This window comes from Podarcis gaigeae (assembly GCF_964106915.1).
Source record: "Podarcis gaigeae genome assembly, chromosome: Z".
NCBI classification, from domain to species: domain Eukaryota; kingdom Metazoa; phylum Chordata; class Lepidosauria; order Squamata; family Lacertidae; genus Podarcis; species Podarcis gaigeae.
The window spans coordinates 7,851,888-7,865,465 of NC_139691.1; the positions used below are offsets into that span (position 1 = coordinate 7,851,888).

The 13,578-nt window shown below is 44.2% G+C and overlaps 1 protein-coding gene across 1 annotated transcript in view; it reads right to left on the reverse strand.

Moving 5' to 3' along the window:
• PAPPA (pappalysin 1) overlaps positions 1 to 13,578 on the reverse strand; it is a 233,974-nt gene that overhangs the window by 99,893 nt on the left and 120,503 nt on the right. Inside the window, exon 10 of the mRNA XM_083721583.1 lies at positions 8,144 to 8,337. Coding sequence (XP_083577709.1) covers positions 8,144 to 8,337 — 194 coding nt within the window. The remainder of the gene's footprint in view (positions 1 to 8,143; positions 8,338 to 13,578) is intronic.

The following is a 13,578-nucleotide window of genomic DNA, read 5'->3' on the forward strand; positions in this document are numbered from 1 at the left end:
TATCTATCTATCTATCATCTATCTATCATCTATCTATCTATCTATCTATCTATCTAATCTATCATCTATCATCTATCTACCTATCCCTACACATAGAATGCTAACATGCAAGGGAAAAGGTTTTGAGTCTAAGATTTTCTGTGTGCAGGGATTATTATTTTGTGCATTTAATCAATACAATTCCTTCCTTCTGCAGTCCAGTGCAGATATGGTCAGCAGGGTGGGGGAAACACAGATCTGGCCCACAAGCATAACCCATCCCAACACAGTTTTCAGCCATTCAAAAACAGCAAACCACTGGAACAGATAAAAGGCGCCATCTAGTCCAGCATTCTCACCAGATACCTATTTCTCCTCACATGAGATCTCATACACATCCAATGAAGCTGAATGTTGGAAAATCCAGGACAGATAAAAGAAAGTATTTATTTATACAGCGCCCAGTTGAACTATGGAACTCATTCCCACAGGACGCAGAGGTGGCCACCAACTGGGATGGCTTTAAGAGGAATAGACAGATTTGAGGAGGAGGGGGAGGAGACGACTATCAATGGCTACCAGCTGTGATGATGATGATGATGATGATGATGATAATTAAATAAATAAATAATATATTATTTGTATCCTGCCCATCTGGCTGGGTTTCCCCAGCCACTCTGGGCGGCTTCCAACAAAGACCAAAAATACACTAAATGGCTGTGCTCTGTCTCCATGATCAGAGGCAGTAATGCTTTTGAATACCAGTAGCTCAGGTGATGTCTTTTTTTTTGACTGGAGAGATAACAGAACACCCTGCCCCACTCCCATTATTTGAACCATGATTTGGTTCTTTTGTCTCAGGTATTTAAATGTATCATCCTGTCTTAGGCCGGCCCTATTACAATGTTCTCAAAGATGTTGGGGGGTGGGGAGCCTTTGGAAACCAATAAGATTGAAATGATTTTGTAACACCTCAAAGTTCATTTGTTTCTTAAAAACAAACTTAAAAAACCCAAACTTGATTTGCATCTCAGAAAAAAGGTTAAGTCAAACTTGGTTTCAAACCTGGATGGCTGCTGTGCTGTCTGCATCTGTTTCTTTTATCTATTTTTCTGAATTGTGCACCCAAACACACATACACACAGAGAGGGAACAGAATGTGCCAACCCTCACTTCATTCTTCCCCTTATTTATCTGCATGGACTCTTAAGTGAGATTAAAAGAGGAGATTCATTCAAGGGTGGGGGTGGCTGGGAGTTCCTTTGATTGCTGTGGTGGCTGGTGCCCTTTGGGGACAGGTAGGGCAGAAGGCAAGGAGCCCAATAGTGGGTGGTGCCAGAGTCACTGAGAGACAGAGTTAACTAATGCTGGTTTGTTTCCTCCTTCCTCCTTACTGAGTTCTACAAGGGGCAACATGGAGGAGGAGAAGGAAGAGGAAACAGGTGGAGGTGGAGAGCAGCACTGTGAATGCCCCTCCACCGCAACTTGATTGTTGTGGTGCAAACTGTACAGGGTTCCTAACTGGGTGGAAGACCAAAGCTCAGTGATAGAGCATGTGCTTTGCATGCAGAAGGTCCCAGGTTCAGTTCCTATCCTGGCATCTCCAGGTAGGCTTGGGAATGTCATCAGCATGAAATCCCTGAGACCCACAGCCAGTCAGTGTAAACAATACTGCGCTATCAAGTAGCCATGGTGGCTACGCTGGACTTTCAGCTTTCTCTCGGTAGCCAATCAGCCTCTGATTCTAACCTAGAGGAGCAACCAGCTCAGCTTATGCTAGACACTCCTGTGATTTGAAGGAGTCTTCTAGCCCACTTGTCCTCAACTGGTGGGTTGGAACACACTACCAATCAGGGGTCACATCAGCAGCCCTTAGACTAAACAAAGACAGATGTTTGTTTGTTTGTTTTTAAAAAAAGGTTTAAATCCATTGGAAAAGGAGACCAGGGGCCTTGAAGTTGTCTGTCATTGTTTAATACCAGGACAACAGGTCAAGTCACTGTTCACAGCCTGCCCCACTAGGGAGAGATATGCTATATTTAGCTTTAAATTATAGTAATTGTATGCATTTGCATTCTATGAATCATATAAATCAGCATATGCAAATTTATGTAAAACAACCTATTTTGTATTTTTCTTTTAACTATCATAATTATTTCTAAATCTGCACAGATACATGTAAATTAGCATGTGCAAATTTTATGCAAATTGGCACCCTCTCCTTTTGTGATGCACTTCCTTAAAAAAAAAAAGTGGCCTAAACTTATTTCAACCCCAATATTCAGTGGTGCTTCCACTATCTGGAAATGGTTTTTATGTTAGCGGAGAATCCCCATTTCTGTGCCACAGTTTCATTTCAATGAGTAAAATAGGCCTCTAGAAGAGAATTCCCTAAAGGATTGGCACTGCCAATGAATACAATGTTTTCAAACCAGGGAGAGGAAGAGAAGAAAATTTGCCTGCTATGATTGAGAAGCCATTTGCTTCCTTTGGAGTGACCTTGCTGAGAACTGGGATGTCTCCACTTTGGCATGCCTGAGGAACCTCTCGTTACAACTTCCCTTGCAGGAGCCAAGGGCATTCCCTCTTACGCTGCAGAAATAATCTCTCCCTGGATCTCCCTATAGCTTCACACCTTCTCTCTAGCTTTAATTTTGCCACTGCAGCTGTTGTTGACATTTTATTTTAAACACGCACCAAAAACACATGTAAATTCCTTAGTTATTTATAGCACAGTTTCTAGAGCTTTAAATAGTATTTTCTTGAATAAACTGGTTTAATGTTAGAGAAGCCTTGAGCAACATGTGATCCACCAAGCTGTCTGAAGTTCATCAGCCATACATACTAACCTAGGTGGCCACCAATGCCTGGATATGGTATAAAGAGGCCTTTCAAGGACCAGATGCAGGTTTGAGGGGGAAAGTGGCCTCTTCTGGATCCACTCATACTTCAGTGGGCTATGTGCTGAGAAATCTTGTGTTCTTAACCTGCTGTCCAGCAGCTTCATAGTGTGTGGCATGAGAGGTTCTGTGCTCCACAGTGTGTTAATGTTCATGCATTATTCTTACATTTGCAACATTGAACCAGTTATTTGGTTACAGCAATTACAATTATTATTATTTTGCAAAGGAGGAATGCACTGCAGCAAGAATAATCTCTTGCTTCACAAAGTATGGTTTATGAAACTAGGGCAAAAACATCCAGTGCTTTAAAGGAATGCATAACAAGTAACACAGCAGAGTGTGCTGCGCTAGGAGACCAGGGTGCAAATCCTCCCTTGGCCATGAATACTGCTGGGATAGACGCAGGACAGTCATACAGGCCAGTCAGCGGCGGAGCAAGCCGATCGGGCGCCTGGAGCAGCATGCATGCCCTGGGGTGGGGCCAGCCGCCCATGGGGGCGAGGCCAGCTGAAGCAGGATGCTCCATGGGGTCTCCAAGGAGTCTGCATGCCAACTCCCACTTAGCCACCCTACAGCTGAGGGAGAGGCAGCGGGCGGACCATTTGGGGCAGCTCGGAGCCTGCGGGCGCCCAAGCCACCGCGTCACTCCCAGGAGAGACGTGTGGCTCAGGTACGCTGCAGGCCCCACGGTGAGTGCCACCCGGCATTTTGTCACCCCCCCAGTGGTGACCCGCAGGGTAACCCCCACTGCACCCCCTTCCTCTGCCCCTGGTCACACTGTCTCATAGAACTGTAGAGTTGAAAGGGCCATGGGGGTCATCTAGTCACACCCTGCAATGCAGGAATTTTTAACCCAATGTGGGGCTCGAACACACAAGCCTGGGATTAATAGTCTCATGCTGTACCAACTGAGCTAGGAGGAAGTCTTTCCGAGCCCTCCCTGGAGATGTCAGAGATTGAACCTGGGACCTTCTGCATGCAACACAGATGTTCTACCACTGAGCTATGGCCTTTTACACATAACCATGGAAACCACCATGAGCTCCTTGGAGGATAAGTATGAGAGAGAGAGAGAGAGAGAGAGAGAGAGAGAGAGAGAGAGAGAAGCTGCCCACAGGTGATAGTCCTTATCTAGGGACACTGTAGTTCTCTGCCCAGGCTCAACATTTACCCTGAAGGAGCCTGGGTTAGCTAGACAGCTGGAACTTTGTAATAGGTTTCCTCATAATAGTTTATGAGTTAGTACCTCGTAACTGGCTTGCTTTCATTTCTTTTCTCTCCCCCAGCTGCCCCGCCACTTTGCTTTTTTAAGAGTCCAGAGCTGCAATGCAGAGCAAGCCAAGGCACACGGAGGATGGAATCTTGGCTAAGTGGCGTTCCATTGGCCCGTCGAAGGCTTGAGTCAGATGGATCGGGTGAATATGGAGAAGGGGAGAGAGTTCCAGTAGCAGCCAAAATATGTATCTTTTCTTGCAGGGCACAAGCTGAATTTAACTATCATTGTTAGAAGTCGTTTCCTCCTCATTTGATGCAGCATTTTCCTGGCACTAAGTGCAAATACATTTTTATCTTGTCCATCTCCCCTCACCCCCGAAGAAAGCCCTATTATCTTTATTCAGTGACACCAAGGCTGACATCCGAAGCACAGTTTACTAGGATGCCAAAGTCCTCTTTAAACAGGGTTGGGGGACATTTTTTAGCCTGAGGGCCACAGTCCAGTGGTGGATAGGAGCCAGGGGCAAATAAATATATAAATAAAGTGGGTGTAGGAACAGATGGGTTGTATCCAAATCAGTTCTATTATAAAAGAGACCCACTGCAATTATGTTGGTCACGTTCACCAATCTCATTAGTTCTACTGAGCAGCACTAACATTGGAGACAACCTGTTCCCCAACAGTCATGGAAGAATCAGAATTGGCTTTTTTCTTTTTCTTTACAAGTTTGTATCTCTATCCAGGCAAGCATCTTCACAGTTCAAGGGTGCAATCCAGCCAGGCATAGATCAGTGCTGGTAAAGGGTGTGCAAATGATAGTCTCATGGGCCAGATAGAGAAGTTTGGATGGCTGCACTTGCACTTAAGTTCCCTGTCCCATTCTTAAATTCAACAAATGTTGCTGGAAACTATTCCTTAAAATACATTTATTAATGATAATCAGACTGTCAAAAATATGATTTTTTTTTGGTGAAGAGCTCATTTCCTTTTGTGAAAAAAACAACTATGGAGCCTGATGACTTGGAAATTTTTGCCATTATTATCTTCATTGATTTTGTCTGTTGTGTTGTGTTTTCATTCTGCCCTTCCTCCATGGAACTTGGGGAAGGAGGCTGTCACCCTTAGAACAATCCTGTGAGGCAACTGAGAGAGTGGATGACTAGGCCACCATTACCGACTGAGCTTGCTCATCATTGGACTGTACACCCCACCTTGTTTGCCAAGAGAACAAACAAACAGCAAAAAAACAACAAAACAAAAACAAAACTGAAGGATAAATATGTTCTGATTTGCATGTTATAGTATGGAATGTGAGAATCAAGCCAGCCCATATCAGAATTCACAAAGACTGAATTTATCAAAAACTCCTGAGACCCAACACACACATACACACACATTCCACATACATTGAAATAATCTAGATTTGGATTGCTTCGGGAGATAAATTAAGAGATAACGAAGCTAAATTCCCTCCCTTGGGAGGCATGGTTTGACCCTCTCCCTGTCTTGTTTTTGATGTCCAGCAAGGATGGGGCATTTCTTCAGTCTAAGGACCACATTTCCTTCTGGAAGTCACACGCCAGGCATGGGCAGGCAGAGGTGAAAACTGGTGGAGTGGCAAATGTAATGGTTACCTTTGTACAGTACGCTAGCTTGCACAGACCCCCTCTCTAATCCCCCATTCAGCAAACAAGAGGCATTAGCAGAGTCCAAGGATACATTCCAGCCAGGGAAACACATTCAGAGTACAGAACAGGGCCAGCAAGAGCTCTGAGGACCAGGCAGAGAGGCCTCATGGGCCACATTCTTCCCCTGGGTCTGAAGTTCCCCACCTCTGCTACAAACAATAAACTTTCATATCATGATTTTATGACAACTGAAGCTGTTATTTTTGTCCCCTGGCTCTGTGGGTTTGGCTCCCTTTATTTTGACTCAGTACTGTTTCATAGTTTTTATTGTATTTTGATATATGTCGTGCACTACTTTGGATGCCCTTGAGCTGGAAAGCAGGATAAAAATAAACTTTAATAGTAATGATGATAAGATGTGGGGAAAGGAAGGTGCCATGTTTAGAGGCAATGCACCTCTGAATATAAGTTTTCAAAAATGTTGTCTTAGTAGTTGAGTGACAAATAATTGAGAAGGACCATTGCTTTCATTTCCTGTTGGACCATCCAGCAGGGGCATCTAGTAAACTGTTGCAATATACAGCCATACCTCGGGTTAAAGACGCTTCAAGTTGAGCACGTTTGAGTTGCGCTCCTCGACAACCCGGAAGTAACGGAGCGTGTTACTTCCGGGTTTCGCCGCTTGCAAATGCGCAGACGCTCAAAATGACGTCATGCGCAGAAGCAGCGAAAAGCGACGCACGCATGCACAGACGTGCTGTTGCTAGTTACGCTTACCTCTAGATGCGAATGGGGCTCCGGAACGGATCCCTTTCCTATCTAGAGGTACCATTGTATAGGACATTGGATAAGATCAGTGACTGGAGAGAATTTGGAAGGCCAGTATTCTTACCCCTGATCTACCTGGACCAATACTCTGATTCATTAGAAGAAGGCAGCATAATGTTGATATAAGTTTCCACTAGAACCCCACCACCACCAACCCACACAATGCTTTGCTTATGTATTTATGGAGGGAATGATTCCAGTGGTTATGGGGGTGGGGAAAGATACTCTTGTGGTTTGCAAAGTAATAACCAGTGGGGCCCTGGAGGTCAGTTGGGAGAAGAAAGGCTATTCTGCAATCAAGGCAGCTGCATGATCTTATAAACATAAGAGAAACCATAGCTGAGTGGTAAAACACAAGCTTTGCAGGTAGAATATCATAGGTTCGATCAGTGCTTCCGCCCAAGAAAAATAGGTGTCAGTACTTATCATGAAATTGTTACAGTCACACTTCTTAACAACAACAAAACGAGGTGCCAGTACTGTGTACTCTTGAATACCCCTGGGGGGGAAAGCACTGGGTTTGATTCTTGGCAATGTCTGTTTCAAAGGACCAGATGGTGAGCTGATAGAAAGATGCTCTGCTGCGAATCAGAGAGCTGCTCTGTCCCCCAAAACAGTACTTCTGTCTTGTCAGGATTCTACCTCAATCCATCCTCAAAACGCCTCCAAACACCCACACAGGACATTAACTGCCTTCACTGGTTCTGATTTAAAGCTGAGTATCATTTGCATGGGTATGCAAATGATACCCAGGTGGATATAGCTGGGTGTCATTCACATACTGGTGAACACCCAGCCCAAATTCCCTGATGATCTCCCCAAGCACCTTCCTGTAGATGTTGAAAAGCCTGGGGGAGAGGACCACGCCCTGAGACATCCCACAAGTGAACACCCAGGGATCCGAACACCACTTTCTGGACACAGCCCAGGAGGAAGGATTGGAACCACTGTATAACAGTGTCCTCAGCTCCCAGCTCCTCTAGTCAGTCCAGAAGGATACCATGGTCAATGGTATCAAAAGCAGCTGAGAGATCCAGCAGAACCAGGAAAGAGTTTTCACCTCTGTCTCTAGCCTGCCGGAGATAATCGACCAGTGTGACCAAGACAGTTTCAGTCCCATGTTAGGTCCAGAATCCTGAATGGAAGGGATCCAAATGGTCTGCATCAACCAGATGCAGTCTGGAGTTGTTCAGTGACCAGACGCTCAATCATCTTTTGCCCCACCAGTCCCAATGAGCACCAGCCTCCACTGGTCTCAGGTAATATTTTCTCAGCCCTGCTTCCAGTGTACTGTAATGGATCACTGTGTGAGCCTGAATCAGTCACTGCCTCTTAACCTAACCTTCCTCATAGAAATCATATACACCACTGAGCCTTCGGCAGAAAAAAAAAAAGGATAAATGCCATAAATAAATAAAATCCTTTGTGTGGAGATGGTGGGGATTCATCCTGGAGCTATTTGTGTGCCAAGCATGAGCTGTGCTACTGAAATGCGGCTTAACCCTCCCCCCACAAAGAAATAGTAAAACATTCCATTGGCTTGGATGCACGGCTTAACACTTTAACCAATGACCATCTGCTTTCCTTACTTGATTGGCTGCTGGCTGACCTATCACAACCAATTCTGGGCATCGCTCATCATGATGTGAAACTGACACATTGGACGCCCACTGGTCGACAAAGCCTTTGGGTGTATAGACTCCACAGTCTATGATGCTGGTCATCTGCTCAAACTCTTCGCACACGCCGTCACCATCATGGAAGTAGCACCTGCTCGGTTCATCTGCAGTAAGAGAGAGGAGGAGGGAAAGGGGAGTCAAGAAAGATGGAAATGTCATTTCTTAATAACCAAGTCCAGTAAGCACTGCGTACTTTGACCTAATGAGCAAATGGGAATGATGCCCTCAGAAAACCAGAGCTTTTGCCCTTTAGAAAAAAATATGTAAATTATTTTTAAAAATTGCAAGGGAATGATGTGCTCTTGCTTCAGTCAAAGTCTGGCTTTCATAGTACCACCTACTACCTCACTCACCCCTTCACACACACTCACTTCTTGTCAAACACTTGAGCTGACAGAGGACAATGAGGGAGCCTGGGAATTGCTAACATATGTATCACAGCTTGTTTGTCAAATGTGCATGTTTTCAGAAATCTACCAACAACTCTCAGTGCATTCACACTTAAAAATAGACCACTGAACTACCGTTGGAATAGTTGCATGAGGTCCCTTACCTCTTGTACAATTCAGAGTTATCAGGTAATTTGAGGATAAGATCACAAAGTTTGTTCCAGTTTCCTTGCAGTGAGTGCTCCTAGAGAGTGGTTCAATTTAGATTGGGGAACCTCAGGCCTGGTGTCCACATGTGGCCCTCAGAACTACCCACAGGCCACATCCATTCCTAGCCACATCCTAGCCACACCTTCTCTCCCCAAGTCACAACCCTCACTTTGCACCCTGTGTGTTTCTGAGTGGCTGTGATGTGTCCTTGAGCTCTGGCAATGCCTCTTGCTTTTCTGGACAAAGGATAGAGTGGGGTGGGTATGTTTGTAGAAGCTGTAGAACCTGCTCATCACTAACACATGACCCTTGACAAATTGAACAGGAGGGAGTGCAGCCCTCACGATGAAAAATGTCCCACATTCCAATTCAGATGATCCTACAAATCATGAAAGATCATGATTGAGCCATAGTCTCGCTTCTTCCTTCCTCCATATCTCCCCATCCCTCCTTTATTTTCAACTTTTTGTTGTTGTTGTAAAAGGTTTTCTTACAGCTTAAAAAGATGTAATGCTTTCCATATCCTCCTATTGTTAAAAAAAACTCCTTACAAAATCAAATGTTAGTCCTGTTCAGAGTAGACACATTGAAATTCATGGGTATGACTAACTTCCCTATTCTGCTTCCTACGTGGGTGGGTGTCTTGAGGTAGAGAAAGGGACACAAAGATCTCTGCAGTCCTTTGGTGCAGATACTTTGGTGTCTGCCTCATCCCACCACTCTCTCCAGATCCTGGCTGACTCTTTCCATGGCTCAACAGCCCTTTAAAGGGCTGTTTCAGTTGGAGATGCCAGAGACTGTATCCGGGACACCTTTGCTTGCAAGGCAAGGGCCCAGTTTGTGGCTCAGCTCTGAATGTCGTTTTCTTTGTTATGGCTTACATCTAAACAAAGGTAATACTACCTCTTGTGGTTTACTGTTTTAAATGTGCTATTCCTTCCAGTAGCACCTTAAAGACCAACTAAGTCAGTTCTTGGTATGAGCTTTCGTGTGCATGCACACTTCTTCAGATACACAGTGTGCATGCACACGAAAGCTCATACCAAGAACTGACTTAGTTGGTCTTTAAGGTGCTACTGGAAGGAATTTTTTTGTTTTGACTATGGCAGACCAACACGGCTACCTATCTGTAACTTAAATGTGCTATGTTATACATTAAGGGTGGCAGTTCGGCGGCAGAGCATTTGATTTGCATGCAGAAGGCCCCAGGTCCAACCCTTGGCCTCTCTAGACAGGACTGCAGCCAGAAAAACGAGAGAGCTGCTTCCAGTCAATGCAGACAACTCGGAGCAAGATGGACCAATGAGTTGATTGCGTATAAGGCAGCTTCCCACCACCACCCCTAAAAGAAATCCCAAGATATTTTATATCTGGTGGTTTGCCTACATCTATCCGTGTGCCTATTTCTCGCCCACATACACACACAAACAAACAAACAAACAAACACACACACACACACCTGACTAGAACCAGTGTAAAACTGTATAAGTAAACAAAAATAAACATAATAAAAAACAAGCAAACAACCCTCTGCACAGGAATAGAAAAAGAGCAATGAAGCAAATTAACTGCTGGCAGAGCCCAGCTGATTTCAGTGGCCTCCTGCCAGTGCAAGAGAGGCTCCAGGCCCCTGGTGTTGTTCACTATTTTGTTCTTAAATGACACTTGCGAAACACTGAGTTTAGCAAGGACAAGCACTTCCAAAGGAACAGCTCCAGAGACTGGAGGCCTCTGTTTACCAACTCACAGCATATTTGGCATGGGCAGTAGCAGAAGGGAAGGGAGGGGGGGATGTCCCTTGCAACTGAAGAAAGATCTTTTTGCGCCAGTCAACGAGACACTAATCTGAACTAGAGGGATCAAAAGTCAGAGGGAGATGGAGTGACTCTCTATGGCAGGGGTCGGCAACCTTTTCGGCCATGGGTCGGTCCACCATTCCTCAGACCATGTGGAGGGTCAGACTACCTTTTGGGGAAAAAAATGAACAAATTCCTATGCCCCACAAATAACCCACAGATGCATTTTAAATAAAAGCACACATTCTAATCATGTAAAAACACCAGGCAGGCCCCACAAATAACCCAGAGATGAATTTTAAATAAAAGGACACATCCTACTCATGTAAAAACACGCTGATTCCCGGACCGTCCACAGGCCAGATTGAGAAGGCGATTGGGCCGGATATGGCCACCAGGCCTTAGGTTGCCCACCCCTGCTCTATGGGGATAACCCAATGCTGGGGAGGAGGGCAAAGAGTGTCCTCCTGTGTCTTTAAAGGAGCAGAACTTCCACTGCAGGTCGTTCTCTAGTGTCCCTTACTTACCACCCCTGATTTTCTTCCCCCTTGTAAATCCCTTTCCTTACATACTCAGTGGAAAAGTATCTGCTTTGTATGCAGATGGTCCCAAGATTCCCAGGATGACTCCAGGTAAAGGTAAAGGACCCTTGATAGTTAAGCCCAGCTGCGGGCGACTCCATTGTGGTGCTCATCTTGCTAGTTCCTCAGAGGGCAGATCTGCCACACCTCCCAGCTGTCTCATTGCTGGCCCGGCCCTGGATATACCAGCAATGGGGACTGAATTCCTTGAAGCATGTGGATTTTGGGGTTTCCTGTGCCAAGTTGTATGGATGCACAATGAAATTATTCAAAATCCATCCCTTGGAACCACCAGAAGTGGTTGTTCTAAGAGGCCAAACTATATATGATTCTACTCCCCTGATCAGCAAGGTGTTTTTTTTAAAGGTTTGTGTGAGAAAGAGATCTGGAACAGGATCTTGTGTGGAAGGGTAAAAGACATTCATCCTTTGTCCCCTTCTGCTTGGTCTCAACCTGAATTCCTTGAACCCAACTCCCTGTAATGCAGGAATCCTGCCCACAGCTGTCCCTGGGTGGACTTGAACCACGTACTTGCTGTTTACAGCAGGGCTGGGAATTCCAATTGGTGTCAATGAGACCTTTTATTTCCATGCAAATCACAGGCCAGGGGCAGGGGCAACAGTCTGGTGGGAAGCAAATACTTTATAAAAACCCATCTATGTCCCCTCTCCAAGGTCTTAATCTTGGATCAAGCCGCAGCTATTTGTCCTCTAACACACACACACACACACACACACACAGCCGAAATTCACATAACAGCCAATTACATGAATTAGATCACATCTAAATCAGTTCATTCATAGACTAGATAATGCAGAAGTTATAATTCGCCCAGAAACTCAAGTGAGAAAGTCAAGTGGAAGTACACTGGTACATCAGTTTATGAACTTGATCTGTTCCGGAAGTCCGTTCTTATACCAAAACCATTCTTAAACCAAGGTGTGCTTTCCCTAATGAGGCCTCCCACCGCCAGTGCACTTCCACCATTCGGATTCCGTTCGTAGACTGAGGTAAAGTTCTCAAACAGGGACACTATTTTCGGTTTTGCGGAGTTTGTAAACCGAATTGTTCTTAAACTGGACTGTTCTTAAACCGAGGTACCATTGTACTGTATCTGAATCAGTCCAAGCATACCTTCCCTGCAATGTATCAAAGACAAACAGGGACAAGCTTGCAACATGCTGCCTATAGAAGATTAGAAACCAAGGCCACTCAAAATACTGGAATTGCCACTGGCAGACTGCATACCAAAAGGCGGAGATAAGCAACCTTGCTATACTCCATTTCTTCTTTCTTCTTTATAAGGGGTGGACACAGGGGCGCCGACTTATAAAAAATATTGGGGGGGGCCCATACCGGGGTCCTGCCCCGGGAAGTTTTCTAAATTTTAGATGAGTTTTAAAGTTTTTTTAAAGTATTTTAGAGTCATATGATCAACATTAGAACCCCGAAAACTCGACTCTCTATAACTCCACACTCCGGGAAACTCGACAAGCCTGAAACACTTTTTGGCTTTGAAAAAAGAAACAAAACATAAACACGCACGGTATTTTCGTAAAAAGCTAATTTAATTTGCAGTAACAATTATGCTTATAGACTATTACAGAGCAGTGAATATATAGCTCTGAAAAGACTGAAATGATATTTAAATAAACTATCATTAAAAGAATAAAACATAAAATATTGCTGTCGCACAGTAATAGCACTTTGATTAATAAGTGAAATAGCTAATTTAAGCTTACTTTGAATAAGGCTGAGGGTTAATTAAATAAAAATAATATCTCAAAGTTAATGCTTTAATACAGTAAATAAAGTTAATACAGTATGCCTAATACTGTATGTAAATACTGTAATACTGTATGTAAATAACGGGCTTTAATTGGGTCTTACACCCTAAAAATATTTAAGTATTTGAAAATAACTATTACAGTACTATAGTAATATAGAAATACAGTACTAAACTAGTACTAATATTTCGAAACTGAAAATTTAACATTCTGTATGTATTTAATTCTCTATTTTATAAAGATTTTAAATATCTGACAGTGAGTTTGGAGTAGCCCAATGCAAAAATCCTGAGGATCCATGTGGATCTGTGCTTTGTAACCACGTTTTTGCACCACTGTGACCCTAGGCAACAGTGGGTGCATGATTTTTTTGGTGCAAGATGTAGCCATGAACATGCTATGTGATCTGATGGTGAATTTGGGGTGACCCAATGCAAAAATCCTGAGGATCCATGTGGATCCGTGCTTTGTAACCACGTTTTTGCACCATTGCAGCCCCAGGCAACAGTGGGTGCGTGATTTTTTTGGTGCAAGATGTAGCCATGGACATGTAATGTGATCTGATAGTGAATTTGGAGTGAC